Raw genomic sequence first — 11,889 nt, forward strand, 5'->3', positions numbered from 1 at the left:
CTCAACGCCATAACATACCGCGCGCCTTGGTAACCTGTGGTTATCAACATTTAAGGAGTAATATCTAAACTAAAATTGACAATGACTTATCTACTAATTACACACGCAACTTAAAATTAACGACGGCTCGATTACAATGTACGCAAGCAACTTAAAAACTAATAACATTATGGACGCTTGTCATCGCTTACGCAATCTTCTATCGGTAATACGCAAAGTTTGACAGCTGGACGTTTATATTCTCCCGTGGAGGTTTTTATAACAGCCGTTCTAACGATTTTATCCGCTCCTGGCAATACTGATATTACTCGCCCAAGAGACCATTTTAAAGGTGGTAAGCCATCTTCTCGACACAGGACCAATTGACCCACCTTGATTGGAGGTCCAACATTCGACAACCATTTATTGCGCCGTTGCAAATTAAGCAAGTACTCTGACGACCATTTTCTCCAGAAATGTTGGCGTATTTGTTCTATCATTTGCCATCTGGACAGTCGATTGATTTTTATATCCGTTATGTCCGCCTCTGGATAAGATGTTACCGTACTACCTATAAGAAAATGACCTGGAGATAAATAACTTAAATCATTAGGATCGGTGGATAACGCGGTTAAAGGACGAGAATTCAATATAGCCTCTATCTGCGTCACTAGCGTAGACGCTTCCTCGAAAGTCATTGCTGCCTCTACAGTGGTCTTATAAAAGTGATTCTTAAAAGATTTTACTGCGGATTCCCACAAGCCTCCAAAACGTGGCGCACGAGCCGGAATAAAATGCCATTTAATTCCTTCTGAAGCTGAGTATTCCACAATATTGTGTCCTTGTTGTTCTAGTGAAAAAAGCTCCTTGCATTTCTCTAACTCTCGATTAACCCCAACAAAGTTGGTACCGTTATCCGAGTAGACGTTAACCGGTCTTCCTCTGCGACTAATAAACCGTTTAAATGCATTGAGAAACGCATCCGTGGTCATGTCGGAGACCACCTCTAAATGTACGGCCTTGACTGCCATACATATGAATATAGCGACGTAAGCCTTGACACGCTTAGCTCTTCTCCTTCTGCCTTCTCGTACATATATGGGTCCACAAAAATCAACTCCTGTATTGCTAAATGGTTTTGATGGAGTTACTCTATTAATTGGCAAATCGCCCATTATTTGCTCAGAACCACGTGGTCTTAACTTGAAACACCTAATACAATTACGAATTAATTTTTTAACTGTGCCGCGCGCCCTGATAGGCCAATAAACTTGTCGCACAGCTGCCAGAGTAGCATCTGCTCCAGCATGACAATGTCTTGTATGTTCATGTAGAATGATTAACTCGGTGAGCCTGGAGTGATGGGGTAACAACAGCGGATGCTTAGTTTCATATTGTAGTTCCGCATGCTTCAATCTGCCTCCCACACGCAACAGGCCGAGATTATCCAAAAAAGGAGTAAGATGTCTTAAGCTGCTGTTCCTGGGTATAATTTTGTTTTTTTGTAAGGCACGTATTTCTGCCTCAAACGCAGATAGCTGCTCCCTCTTGACCAAACATACTCTTGCATGCTCCAACTCTTCTACTGTTAAAGGCTGCAACGATTTTACTTCGTTCCTTTTCTTGCACCGATCTGCAAACCGCAGGCAAGTAGCCGTGACCCGAACGAGTCTTCGAAAAGTAGAGAATCTACTTAAAAGATCATCCTCAGGCGGCTTAGAGATTGCTAGCATGGTTTGTTCGTGTTGATGCTCTTCAGGGCTATCCTCGATATCCTCGAGTTCCACTTGCTCGTCTATTTGATTCTGATTCTTCAGCCATGTAGGCCCATTCCACCATAACTGAGAACTGCATAATTCATTCGGAGATGTGCCTCTTGATACTAGATCTGCCGGGTTCTCCTTCGTTCCTACGTGGTTCCAATCTTCGACCGAAGTCAACTCTTGGATTTCTCCTACCCTGTGGGCAACAAAGACTGGCATCTTTTTATTAGTCGCCCTGATCCAGCACAACACTATCTGCGAATCAGTCCAGTAACTAACTTTTTTTATTTTAATGTACAATGAAGCTTTAATCTTGTCCAACAATTGAGCTAATAATTGAGCTCCACACAATTCCAATCTAGGGATCGAAATTATCTTAAGGGGCGCGACTCTGGATTTCGCACATAACAAATAAACTTGAGGTGACTTATTGTGATCGAGATATCGGATATAGACGCAAGCACCATAGGCTCGTTCACTGGCGTCACAAAATCCATGAAGTTGGATCTCTGCATCAGGATGATTCTCAACCACTTGACGGGGGATACAGAATCTATTTAAGTACTGCAAATCTGTAACATAACTTAACCACTTGGTAAATATATCAGAAGGCAACGATTCATCCCAGTCTATTCAAAGCTTCCATAATTCTTGTATTAATATCTTGGCCGTTAGTATTACTGGAGCCAATAATCCAAGAGGGTCGAATATTTGTGCTATACTCGATAACATTGACCTCTTTGTGCACGATACAGGAATGGCTATTTTGATGGAGTACTGAAACGCATCTTTTGCGTGATTCCACTTGACACCCAATGTCTTGACAGAGCCGTCCTTATCTAATTCAAGAATAGCGTTGTCCATTACGTTTCCTGGAATGTCCTTTAGGAGGTCTTCATTGTTGGAAGCCCATTGTCGAAGCACAAATCCTCCTGATAGAAGAAGTGCTGCTACTTGGTCACGAATTATTAAAGCCTCTTGCAAAGAATCAGCACCTGATAGAAGATTATCTATATAGAAATCTCTCAGTGCTATTAACGCGCCAATTGGAAATTGATTTGCTTCTAGTTCGGCTAATTTTTCGATTGATTTCGTGACTAGAAATGATGCTGGCACGGTTCCATAAGTCACAGTTAACATTTCGTAAGTTTTAATCGCTTGAATGATTTCTTCTCTTCAGACGATACGCTGCAATGCCACTTGATCTTCTTCCACGAGTACTTGTCTGTACATCTTTGCTATATCTGCTGTCATTACAAATATAAATCTTCTGAATCTCAGCAAAATGGAGAATAGATCCTGCTGTAATACTGGACCTGCCATAAGAGCGTTATTTAGCGAAATGCCGCTGGTGGTCTTGCTAGACGCGTTGAATACCACTCTTAATTTAGTGGTGGCGCTTGATTCCTTTATAACGCAATGATGTGGCATGTAGTATTGTGGTTGGATATTCCACCTCGCACTATTCTCTGGAACTTCTCTCATATGTCCCAAGTTTAGGTATTCACGCATGAATTTCGCGTAGTCTTCTTTTAACTGCGGTTGTCTTGCGAATCTTCTCTCTAAATGCTTGAGCTGCTGAATGGCCAGATCTCGCGAATCTCCGAGTTTTTGAAGCTGTTTTTCCTTTGTCGGCAAGCTTACGACAAATCGCCCTTCCTTGTTACGTTTGTATGTTCTTGCGAAATGCCCTTCACACATGCGCTCTTCCGGGGTACGAGTGTTCTGTCTCTGAATGTGCTCCATCTGCCAGAAACGAGTGAGACTCAGATTTAACTGTTCGTTGAGCGCTAAGCCGCAAATGGTTTTCTTGTGTTTCTGATCTTCAACTATCAAGTTTCCCGATGCTATCCAGCCGAGAATCGTCTTTTGCCATGTTGGCTGCGTTTTCGAATTCTTGATTTTGCCGATGCACATAAGATCGAAGAATATTTCTGCTCCTAAGAGTAAATCCACCTTAGATGATTTGTAAAACTCTGGATCTGCTAAGAGAATGCCTTCCGGAACCTGTAATTCGTTCACGTTAATACGATTGACGGGTATGGACTGAGTAATTCGATCTATGATTAGGCAATCGAGGTTAGCACTGAATTTGTTGATTCTTGAGTGCAATATTACTTTTACTCTCTTGTTCGTTTGTGTAGACATTTCTCCTAATCCACACACCGGAATATGTGTGGAAAACTGTTTCAGAGATAGCCTTTTAGCACAACTACTCGTGATAAAACAGGATTGTGACCCGCTGTCCAATAATGCTCGACAGACTACCTTATCGCCTTTGCTGTCTGTTATTTTGACTAGCGCTGTTGCGAGAAGCACCTGTTTGCTTGGCTTGAGAGCAGAATGGTTTACGCTTGTAGCAACCACCTTTTCTTGGTTTGCCGTACTCGTATCTTCGGTTGTTGACTCCGATGTCTTCGTTGTTGACTGCTCCAGATGAAGCAACGTGTTGTGCCGCTTATTGCATTTGCGACATAGTCCCAATGAGCATTGTTTTGCTATATGAGATGTGTCCTTTAGACAGTTTAGACATAACTTGCGCGATCTAGCTTCTTTGATCCTCTTGTCTACTTCTAGCTGCAAATAATCACCGCATTTGTATATAGCGTGATCTTCCTTCTTACAATATGCGCATTTGTTGCTGGTTGTGGCTATATTCGCTGATGTACTCTTTGATTGGCCGTGTTTTCCTTGAGCTGAGCCTGACGCTCCCGATGGTACTGTACGCGATGACGCCTCCAATGCCTTACACTGCTGCGCGAGGAAATCTGTTAGTTGCTTGAGTGTAGGCACTTCTCCTTTTTTCATGGAAGTTTCCCACGCTTTTCTTGTGTTCGGATCCAAGCGACTCGTTACCAAATAGATCATTAAGTCGTCCCAATGTTCAGTGGGCCTTCTTAATGCTTTTAATGTATGTATGTATGTATGCCGTTTATTGCATTTCCCCGTAGAGTTTACAAGGCGTTTTTATTTATGAGGAACATACTTAAACCTCGTACATTTTCTTTCCCCTGTGCCTGGCCATTTGCGACCTTACAAAAATATTTACCCCCCCTCCCCTCCCCTCTTCATCCCTCTTCTTCTTCCTCCGCTTCTGCCGTCAATTCTTTCTTCCATCCTTCCTGTCGACTCCTCCCTATTTGGCCTGCTTCCTCTCTCGTCCCTCCTCCTTCTCCTCCTTTGGGCTCAAGAGAAGCTTCTCCTCCAGCCCTCTCGTGATTTCTTCCTCCGCCGATCTCCCTGTGCACTTGTGCACCTCCCTTCTCCCTTCTTCTCTCTCCCTAACCCTCCTTTCCACCGACTTATCCTCGTGTATCTTAACTCCTATGGAGTTCCCTGCCCTTCTCCTCGCCTCCAAAACCCGCCTCTTTTCCTCCTCGTCTCCTAGCATTACCAAAATCGTTAACCATATCCCTCTCTGCCCCACCACTATCACCTCTCTTACCTTCACCTTCACCTTCAGCCCTTCTGCGAAAAGCTCCTTCACTTTCTCCCAGTTGGTCTCCTTACCTTCCCATTTCTCTTTCTCCACTCTTATAATTATATTCCTCTTTCTGAAGTCGTCCTCGTTCCTTTCACCCTCACCTGCCCACCATTTTTTCTTTCCCGCCCTACTTTCCTCGCTATCCTCCCTCTTCCTTTTGCCTCCACTTTGCTCCAGCCTTTCTATTTTTCTCTCCAGCCTCCTTACCTTCTCCTCCAGCTCCTCCATCCTCTCGTCCTTTTTTCCGTCTTCCTCCTTCTTTTCCCTCAGCATCTTCCTTAACTTCTCCTCTACAATCCCTTCCACTGCCTCCGCTATCATTCTCCCTTCACGCTCCATCCTGCCTGCTCTATAACAGAACAATTAATCACTTCTCCTTTTCTCTACTTTCCTCTTCCTCCCCTCCCACTTATCCTCCTCCCCCATCTCCCCTTCCGTCTTCCCCACTACCCTCCTTTAACTCCTCCAAATCTCCCTTTCCACTCATTCTCTCCCCTTCTAATTCTAACATCCATTCCTCTCCTCCTCCTTCCTTGTCCAAAACCCATCCTACCGCTTCCTGCCAGCTTCCCTTTCCTGAATTCCATCTTCTACATTCTTCCCATACATGCTCCCACGTTTCCTCCTTATTCCCACACAACCTACACTTCTTTTTCTCCTCCGCTTCCCAGTATCTGCTCTCTCCTATCTCGTTCCCTAATCGGAATCTCGCCACCCTTCCCCATCTACTTTCTCCCCATCCCTTCTTCAAATATCCCGGGATACCCTCTCCCTTTATCCACTTATACCACTTATTATATTCTGATTTCTCGATCCTCTCCCATCTCTCTTTTCTCTGCGTCTCCCTATCCCCTTCAAACAATTTAAGAAACCATTCGTATCCATCTCCTCTTATCTTTTCCACCTCTTTTAACCCCACACCTCTGTCTTCGAAGAACTTTCCTCTCTCTCTTTCCCAATCTGAGCCAGCTTTCCCTTCCATCTCTCTTTCCTTCAACTCTTCCCAGGCAGACCTCGCCAGTTCACTTCCTCCACCTTCCTCTAACTTTTTCTCAAATCTCCACGCCCTCATTCCTGCTCTCCCTCTTAATTTCTCCCTTTGTAACTCCTCCCTCACTAGATACCACGGTGTTTTCACGTCCGCTCCCAATACCCATCTAATGTACCTTTCTTCCATTCTTTCTATTCCTTCCCTTTCTCTCCATCCCCATATTTCCGCTCCATAACTCAACACCGTCCACACCAGTCTATCGAACAGCCACAGTCTTTTTCCCCAGTCTTTCCCGAATCTCCTCTTCCCTATCCCCCAGACTTTTCCCATCACTGCGGCCGCCTTTTTGATCCTTTCCCTTATTTGGGCTTCCTGCCCTCCACTTCTTTGAAACACGTATCCTAAATACCGAAATTCCCTCACCTCTTCTAACTCTTTTCCTTTCCATCTCCACTTTCTCTTACTGTCCCTCCCTCCTCCTTTCCTAAACCTCATTATTTTTGTTTTCCCCACGTTCAATTCCAATCTCTTCCTGCCCAGGTACCCCTCTAGTCTTTTTATCAGACTCCTCATTTGGTCCTCGTCCTCTGCGATTAACACTATATCATCCGCGTATGCCAGAGTATACACCCTCTTGCCTCCTAGCATTATCCCTCCCTATTTAACTCTACCCATTTCCTCTTCCAGGTCTGCTAGCAACACATTAAACAGAATCGGGCTCAAAGGGCATCCCTGCCTTACTCTCCTCCCCGTCCAGAATACTTCTCCCAATTCGTTTCCTCCTCTTACCCTACTCTTCGTCTCTCTTAACATCTCTTCCGTCCTTCTCACCAGTCCTTCCCTTATTCCCCTTTCTCTCATAGCTTTTATTAGTATTCCTCTATCCACCGAATCGAACGCCGCCTTAAGGTCCACAAAACATGCTATCAGTTTTCCCCCTTTCTTCTCTAACCTTCTGTTCACCATGTAGTTCAACACGTAAATGTTGTCTATCGTTCCCATTCCCCTTCTAAAACCTGTCTGGTTGTGCGGTACCATTCTCTTTCCCTCTATCTCCTCCCTTATCCTCTCCGCCAGAATAGCCGTGTACACCTTATACAAAGAAGGCATTATTGTCACCCCTCTATATTCCTCTGCCCTCTTTCCTTCCCCTTTCTTTACGATTGGCGCAATTATACCTTCCTTCCAAATTTCCGGCCATCCTCCCCCCTTCCATATCTTATTGATAAATTTCCATGCCCAAACCTCCAACCCCTTCCCCCCTCGCTTCCAGGCCTCTCCTGGAATCTCATCCTTTCCCATTACCTTTCCGTCCTTTAGCTTCTTTATAACTCTCCTCATTTCCTCTAGACTTATCTCCTCTTCCTCCTCTCCTTCCTTTTCTTCCCTCTCTCCTTCCTTCCCCATCTTCACCCTCCCCTCTACTCCTCCTAATAACTTCATAAAGTGCTCTTTCCATTCTTCCTCTTCTATTCCTTCCTCTATTCCCCTCCTTTTCCTTCTCTCCCTATTCACTATCTCCCATACCTCCGCCTCCCTCCTTGCTCCCTCCACTTTTCTCTCCCATCTCTGGTTCTCCTCTTCCTTCTTTCTCTTACATATCTCCTTAAATTCTTTCCTCCTTTCCTTGTACGCACTGGCCTCTTCTCTTTTCTTCCTCCAGTCCCTTAATTTTCTCCTTGTCTCTTTCTTCGCTTCTCGACATTCCTCATCCCACCATCCCACTTTCCCCTTCTTATTTCCCAGCTCCTCCTCTACCCCTTTTATTGCCTCTGTTATTCTTGTTTCCATTTCTTCCCATTCCTTATTCAACTCTTCTTCTTTTTCTTCCACCTCTCCTATTTTTTCTATAAACCTCTTTGCTCCTTCCTCGTTCCACACCCCCCTGCTTCTTTTCTTCCACCCTCCTCTCCTGCCTTCCTCCTCTTCCCCCCTTCTTACTACTATTTCCAATGGGTGATGGTCCGAGTCTACTCTCTCCCCCACTACCATGCTCACTATCTTCTCTCTTACTTCTCCTTTCCCTATTATGTAGTCAATCACCGTACCTCCTCTTCCCCCCGTGAAAGTAAACTCCCCCTCCTCGTCTCCTCTCACATTTCCATTGAATATCTCCCATCCTCTCTCCTCTAAGCTATTTACCAACAGCCTCCCCTCTCTGTCCACCTTCTTGTCCTTCGACCTTCTTCCTTCTCCCAGTCCTCCTCCCTCCTCTTCCTCTATCCTCCCACCTTCTTGACCAGTCCTCGCATTAAAATCTCCCCCAATTATCGTATATCTTCCTTCTTCTTTCTTTTCCATTCTATCTCCTAACTCCTGTACGCTCTCCTCCATCCCCTCTTTCTTTGCATACACCCCTATAATACTCCAGTTCTCGTCATCTGTTTTGACCTTTCCCGCAATCCAACCCTCCCTATCTACTTCTATTGCCGTTCCCTTTTCTTTTAATCCTTTCCTTATTCCCATTATCATCCCTCCTATTGCTCTTCCTTTTTTATTCTTTTTTTTCGCCATTTGCACCCCCCACTCGTACCCTTTTGGAAGTCTCCCCCTTATTCTTTCCCAGCCCTTTTCTCCTATCCAGGTCTCTAACATGACTAACACATCTTCTTTCTTCAGCCCTTCCCAAAAATCCTTATCTTTATTTTCCAACCCAGCTACGTTCCAGAATACTATCCTCCAAACTGACTTACTTTTCCCCTCTTCTTCTCTTCTAACTTTCGCGTTGTCCTTCTCTATCTCACCCCCTCTATCCTCTTCTCCTCTTATTCCCCCGTCTCCATTCCTACCTCTCCCTCTCCTCCTTTACCTTCTTTCCCTTCCTTCCCTCCTCTGCTCTCCTTTCTTCTCCTTCCCCTTTCGTCCTTTAACACCTCCTCTTCCATATTCCATCTCCACCAAGTATTTTCCAACCTTATTCTGCCTGCCTTAATCCATGCCCTCCTATCCTCTCTTTCCTCCCCTCTCGCTATCTTTCTCAACCTCCAATTCATTCTTGTTTCCTCCCACGATAGGTCCTCCGTAATTCTTTCCTTTCTCCCCACTAGGCTCCTCTTTTTTTCCATAACCTCCCATTTCTGTTCTTCGTTCTCCAATTTCAACAGCACCATTTCCCTTCCTTTTTCTGCATCACCTCCTATTCTCTTCACCTCTATTGCCTTTACTTTCGCTCCTATTCCTTCTAGTAACTTTTCTGCATTTTCTCTCCTCCCTCCTTCTTTTACTTCTAGCCCTCTTATTACAATGTTTCTTCTTCTCTCCTCCTTTTCTTTCCTTTCCAGCCTTCTCTCCAGTTCTCTCATTTTCTCCCCCACCTCCCCTCTACCGTTTCTTTCCTCCTCCTTCTTCTCCTCCTTCCTCTCTTCCATTTTTTCCTCCAATCTCCTTATTCTTTCTTCCATTTTCTTCTTCTGCTTATTTGTCTCTTTCCTCTCCTCTTTCCATCTCTTCTCTCGCTCCCTAAACTCCCTTCTCAGGTCCTCTATCTCTTCTCTCATTTTCCTACCCTGCTCCTTGAAACTTTCCCTTAGCTCTTCTCTCACTGCCCTAAATTCCTCCATCATTTCTCCCATTCTTTCTCCCAACTCCTTCACACCTATCTCCGAGTCTTTTTTAGGAGATCTTGCCGTCATGTTACTTCTCTTAAAAATCTCCTCCTTTTCCTCCCCCCCGCTCCTATCCATTTCCTCCCTCTTCCTTTTCCATAACTCTTCTATATTTCCCGTGCTCCCCCTCCTAACTTTCTCCTTTTCCTTAACCTTACCTATCGCACTCTTTCCCTCCCTCCCGTTTTCTTTCCCTTCACTCATCTCCTCCTAACTCGGCTCACTTCCCCCTCTAGCTCCACCACCTACTCTATGCCCTGCCTCGCGCCGCTGTCCGCGTCCCGGATCCCGTGTCGAGTCGCCCCTCTCTCTTCGCTATTGTTCGCGCCCTACCTCGTGCTGCCGCTCTCGGCTCGGCTCACCTACCGTGCGCCCCTCTAGCTCAGCTACCGTTCGTGCTTCCACCTTCTCAGTGCTTAGACACTTTACCTCCCTTTATCTCCTCTTACCTGCCCCTCCTCTGTTCCCCTTCTTACCTCCTCACTCTCTCACCTCCACACCTCCTCGCTCTATCACCCTCTCCTTCCTCAGCCTCCCTCGTCACTCTCTTCTAAACCCTTTTGCTCTCGCTCACTTGCACACCTGTCACTCTCGTTCTCTCCGGAACCGGACATATTAATCTAATGCTTTTAATGCTCGCAAGTGTTTCAAGACGCTATCCAAAAAACGTCGTAGCAATATATGATTCTCTTTAACTATTGCTGGAATTTCAAACAACGCCTTAATGTGCTTTTGGACAATGAAGCCCGAATCGTCGTATCTTTCTTTCAGCATCTCCCAAGCTTCAACGTAGTTCTCATCCGCTACGTCTAGAGACCCAATTACATCTAGTGCTTCGCCACTTAATGCTGCGAGTAGATACTGCATTTTTTGTATGTTGGGAAGCGTGGCATTCTGGTCAATCATACTCTGGAACATATTACGGAATGGAATCCATTCTTGGAACGCACTCGAAAATGTGGGCAAATTGACGCGAGGCAATTTTAAATGATCGTTAGTGAATATACTTCCCTGAGTAGCCGGCGTTCCTTCCCTTAAGTTTCGTGGAACCTGGTTTAGGTTATGTGCCGCTGATCCCATCTTGCTTTCGATCATCGTTTCAAGCTCGGACGTAATAGCGAAGTATCTCTCTTCAAAAGAACGTTTTTCTTCGTCATGATTTCTTGCATCGTCCGGACTAACCTGTATTTCTTCAATCTCTGTTTGTATTCTGTCGAAGTTGTCCCATGTCTCGTTGAATTTGTGCAACCGTTGACGCAGCTCGACAATTGATGTATTTCGCACGTCTAATCCATCTAGATACGAACTAAACCTAGTGCATTGAGATTTTATCTGCCCGCGTTTCTGTATCAACGATTTCAAGCTAGCGGCAACATCCGCCTGTGCCTCTGCCATATCGACCTAAGATTTTTCGGAGGCAGGGTTATGAATCGCCGCGTGCGATTATGTACTGAGTTGCGATCTTTCTAGTTATCGACTTATCGATTTATCGACTATCGTAATGGCAGCTCGATTGCTTCCTGCCTCTATGCCCGTGATATCCGGTACAATAAAAAATGGCGAATCTCTATCTTACGCGCCTTAACTACGCACGTAATTCTGCAGACGAACGAGAATGGCTTTTACAGATGAACGAGATTGGCTGCGCTTTGCGGTTACTTATCGTTTGCCCGATAGCGGCCCAAAAATGACACTCAGGACTCGATGCTTCTGCGGGTCTCGTATTAGCTCGACACAATACCTTGAGTCGTCCTTTCTCGCCCAAGCCGTTGTACAATTCTCAATCCTCGATCCAAATCCGGCTCGAAGGACCAAAATGTTATTGCTCCCAACTTGGGGGCTTGTGCGTATGCACGTATTCGTCGTGAATAAATAAATCCTGGGATTAAAGTGGACTGTATAATTTTTACTTAACGTTCGTCCGTACAAAGGTATCGCCAGATCGCAACTGACGATCGCTCCCGCTTCGCCTAACGGCGGAATCTAGCATTAACTATCGCCGCAACGACACTAGTGGCGCACACGCCGTCTAATCGCGGTGATTTTGAATCAAAATACAAAAAAAAT

At 45.2% G+C, this 11,889-nt stretch overlaps 4 protein-coding genes across 4 annotated transcripts; all 4 read right to left on the minus strand.

Moving 5' to 3' along the window:
- Window positions 1-191: 191 nt before the first annotated feature.
- LOC112452346 lies at window positions 192-2,882 on the minus strand (the record flags this gene model as incomplete). Its single annotated transcript, XM_025012485.1, has 2 exons — window positions 2,424-2,882; window positions 192-2,306 (listed from the first exon to the last, which is right to left on the minus strand). Coding segments are annotated over exons 1-2 (2,574 nt in total), but the record flags the coding sequence as incomplete, so codon positions are not given.
- A 36-nt stretch (window positions 2,883-2,918) lies between these two features.
- LOC112452343 lies at window positions 2,919-4,610 on the minus strand. Its single transcript, XM_025012482.1, has one exon. The coding sequence runs from the start codon at window positions 4,608-4,610 to the stop codon at window positions 2,919-2,921; it is 1,692 nt and encodes a 563-aa protein (XP_024868250.1).
- A 2,264-nt stretch (window positions 4,611-6,874) lies between these two features.
- Window positions 6,875-9,849, minus strand: LOC112452344 (trichohyalin-like). Its single transcript, XM_025012483.1, has 3 exons — window positions 9,351-9,849; window positions 7,745-8,874; window positions 6,875-7,309 (listed from the first exon to the last, which is right to left on the minus strand). Exons 1-3 carry the CDS (start codon window positions 9,847-9,849, stop codon window positions 6,875-6,877), a joined length of 2,064 nt encoding a protein of 687 aa, XP_024868251.1.
- Window positions 9,850-10,437: 588 nt separating this feature from the next.
- On the minus strand, window positions 10,438-11,217 carry LOC112452345. Its single transcript, XM_025012484.1, has one exon. It carries the CDS (start codon window positions 11,215-11,217, stop codon window positions 10,438-10,440), a length of 780 nt encoding a protein of 259 aa, XP_024868252.1.
- Window positions 11,218-11,889: the final 672 nt, after the last annotated feature.

Source organism: Temnothorax curvispinosus, unplaced genomic scaffold (genome assembly GCF_003070985.1).
Source record: "Temnothorax curvispinosus isolate PA1 unplaced genomic scaffold, ASM307098v1 QBEX01003271.1, whole genome shotgun sequence".
Lineage (NCBI taxonomy): Eukaryota > Metazoa > Arthropoda > Insecta > Hymenoptera > Formicidae > Temnothorax > Temnothorax curvispinosus.

Coding starts and splice junctions, on each gene's coding strand:
- LOC112452344 (XM_025012483.1), bottom strand. CDS start 9,849: ATGACGGCAAGATCTCCTAAAAAAGACTCGGAGATAGGTGTGAAGGAG. Junction 8,875..9,350: donor AGAGGTGAAGAGAATAGGAG/GTGATGCAGAAA, acceptor TCTGGAACGTAG/CTGGGTTGGAAAATAAAGAT. Junction 7,310..7,744: donor GAGCAAGGAGGGAGGCGGAG/GTATGGGAGATA, acceptor TCTTTGTATAAG/GTGTACACGGCTATTCTGGC.
- LOC112452345 (XM_025012484.1), bottom strand. CDS start 11,217: ATGGCAGAGGCACAGGCGGATGTTGCCGCTAGCTTGAAATCGTTGATA.
- LOC112452343 (XM_025012482.1), bottom strand. CDS start 4,610: ATGATCTATTTGGTAACGAGTCGCTTGGATCCGAACACAAGAAAAGCG.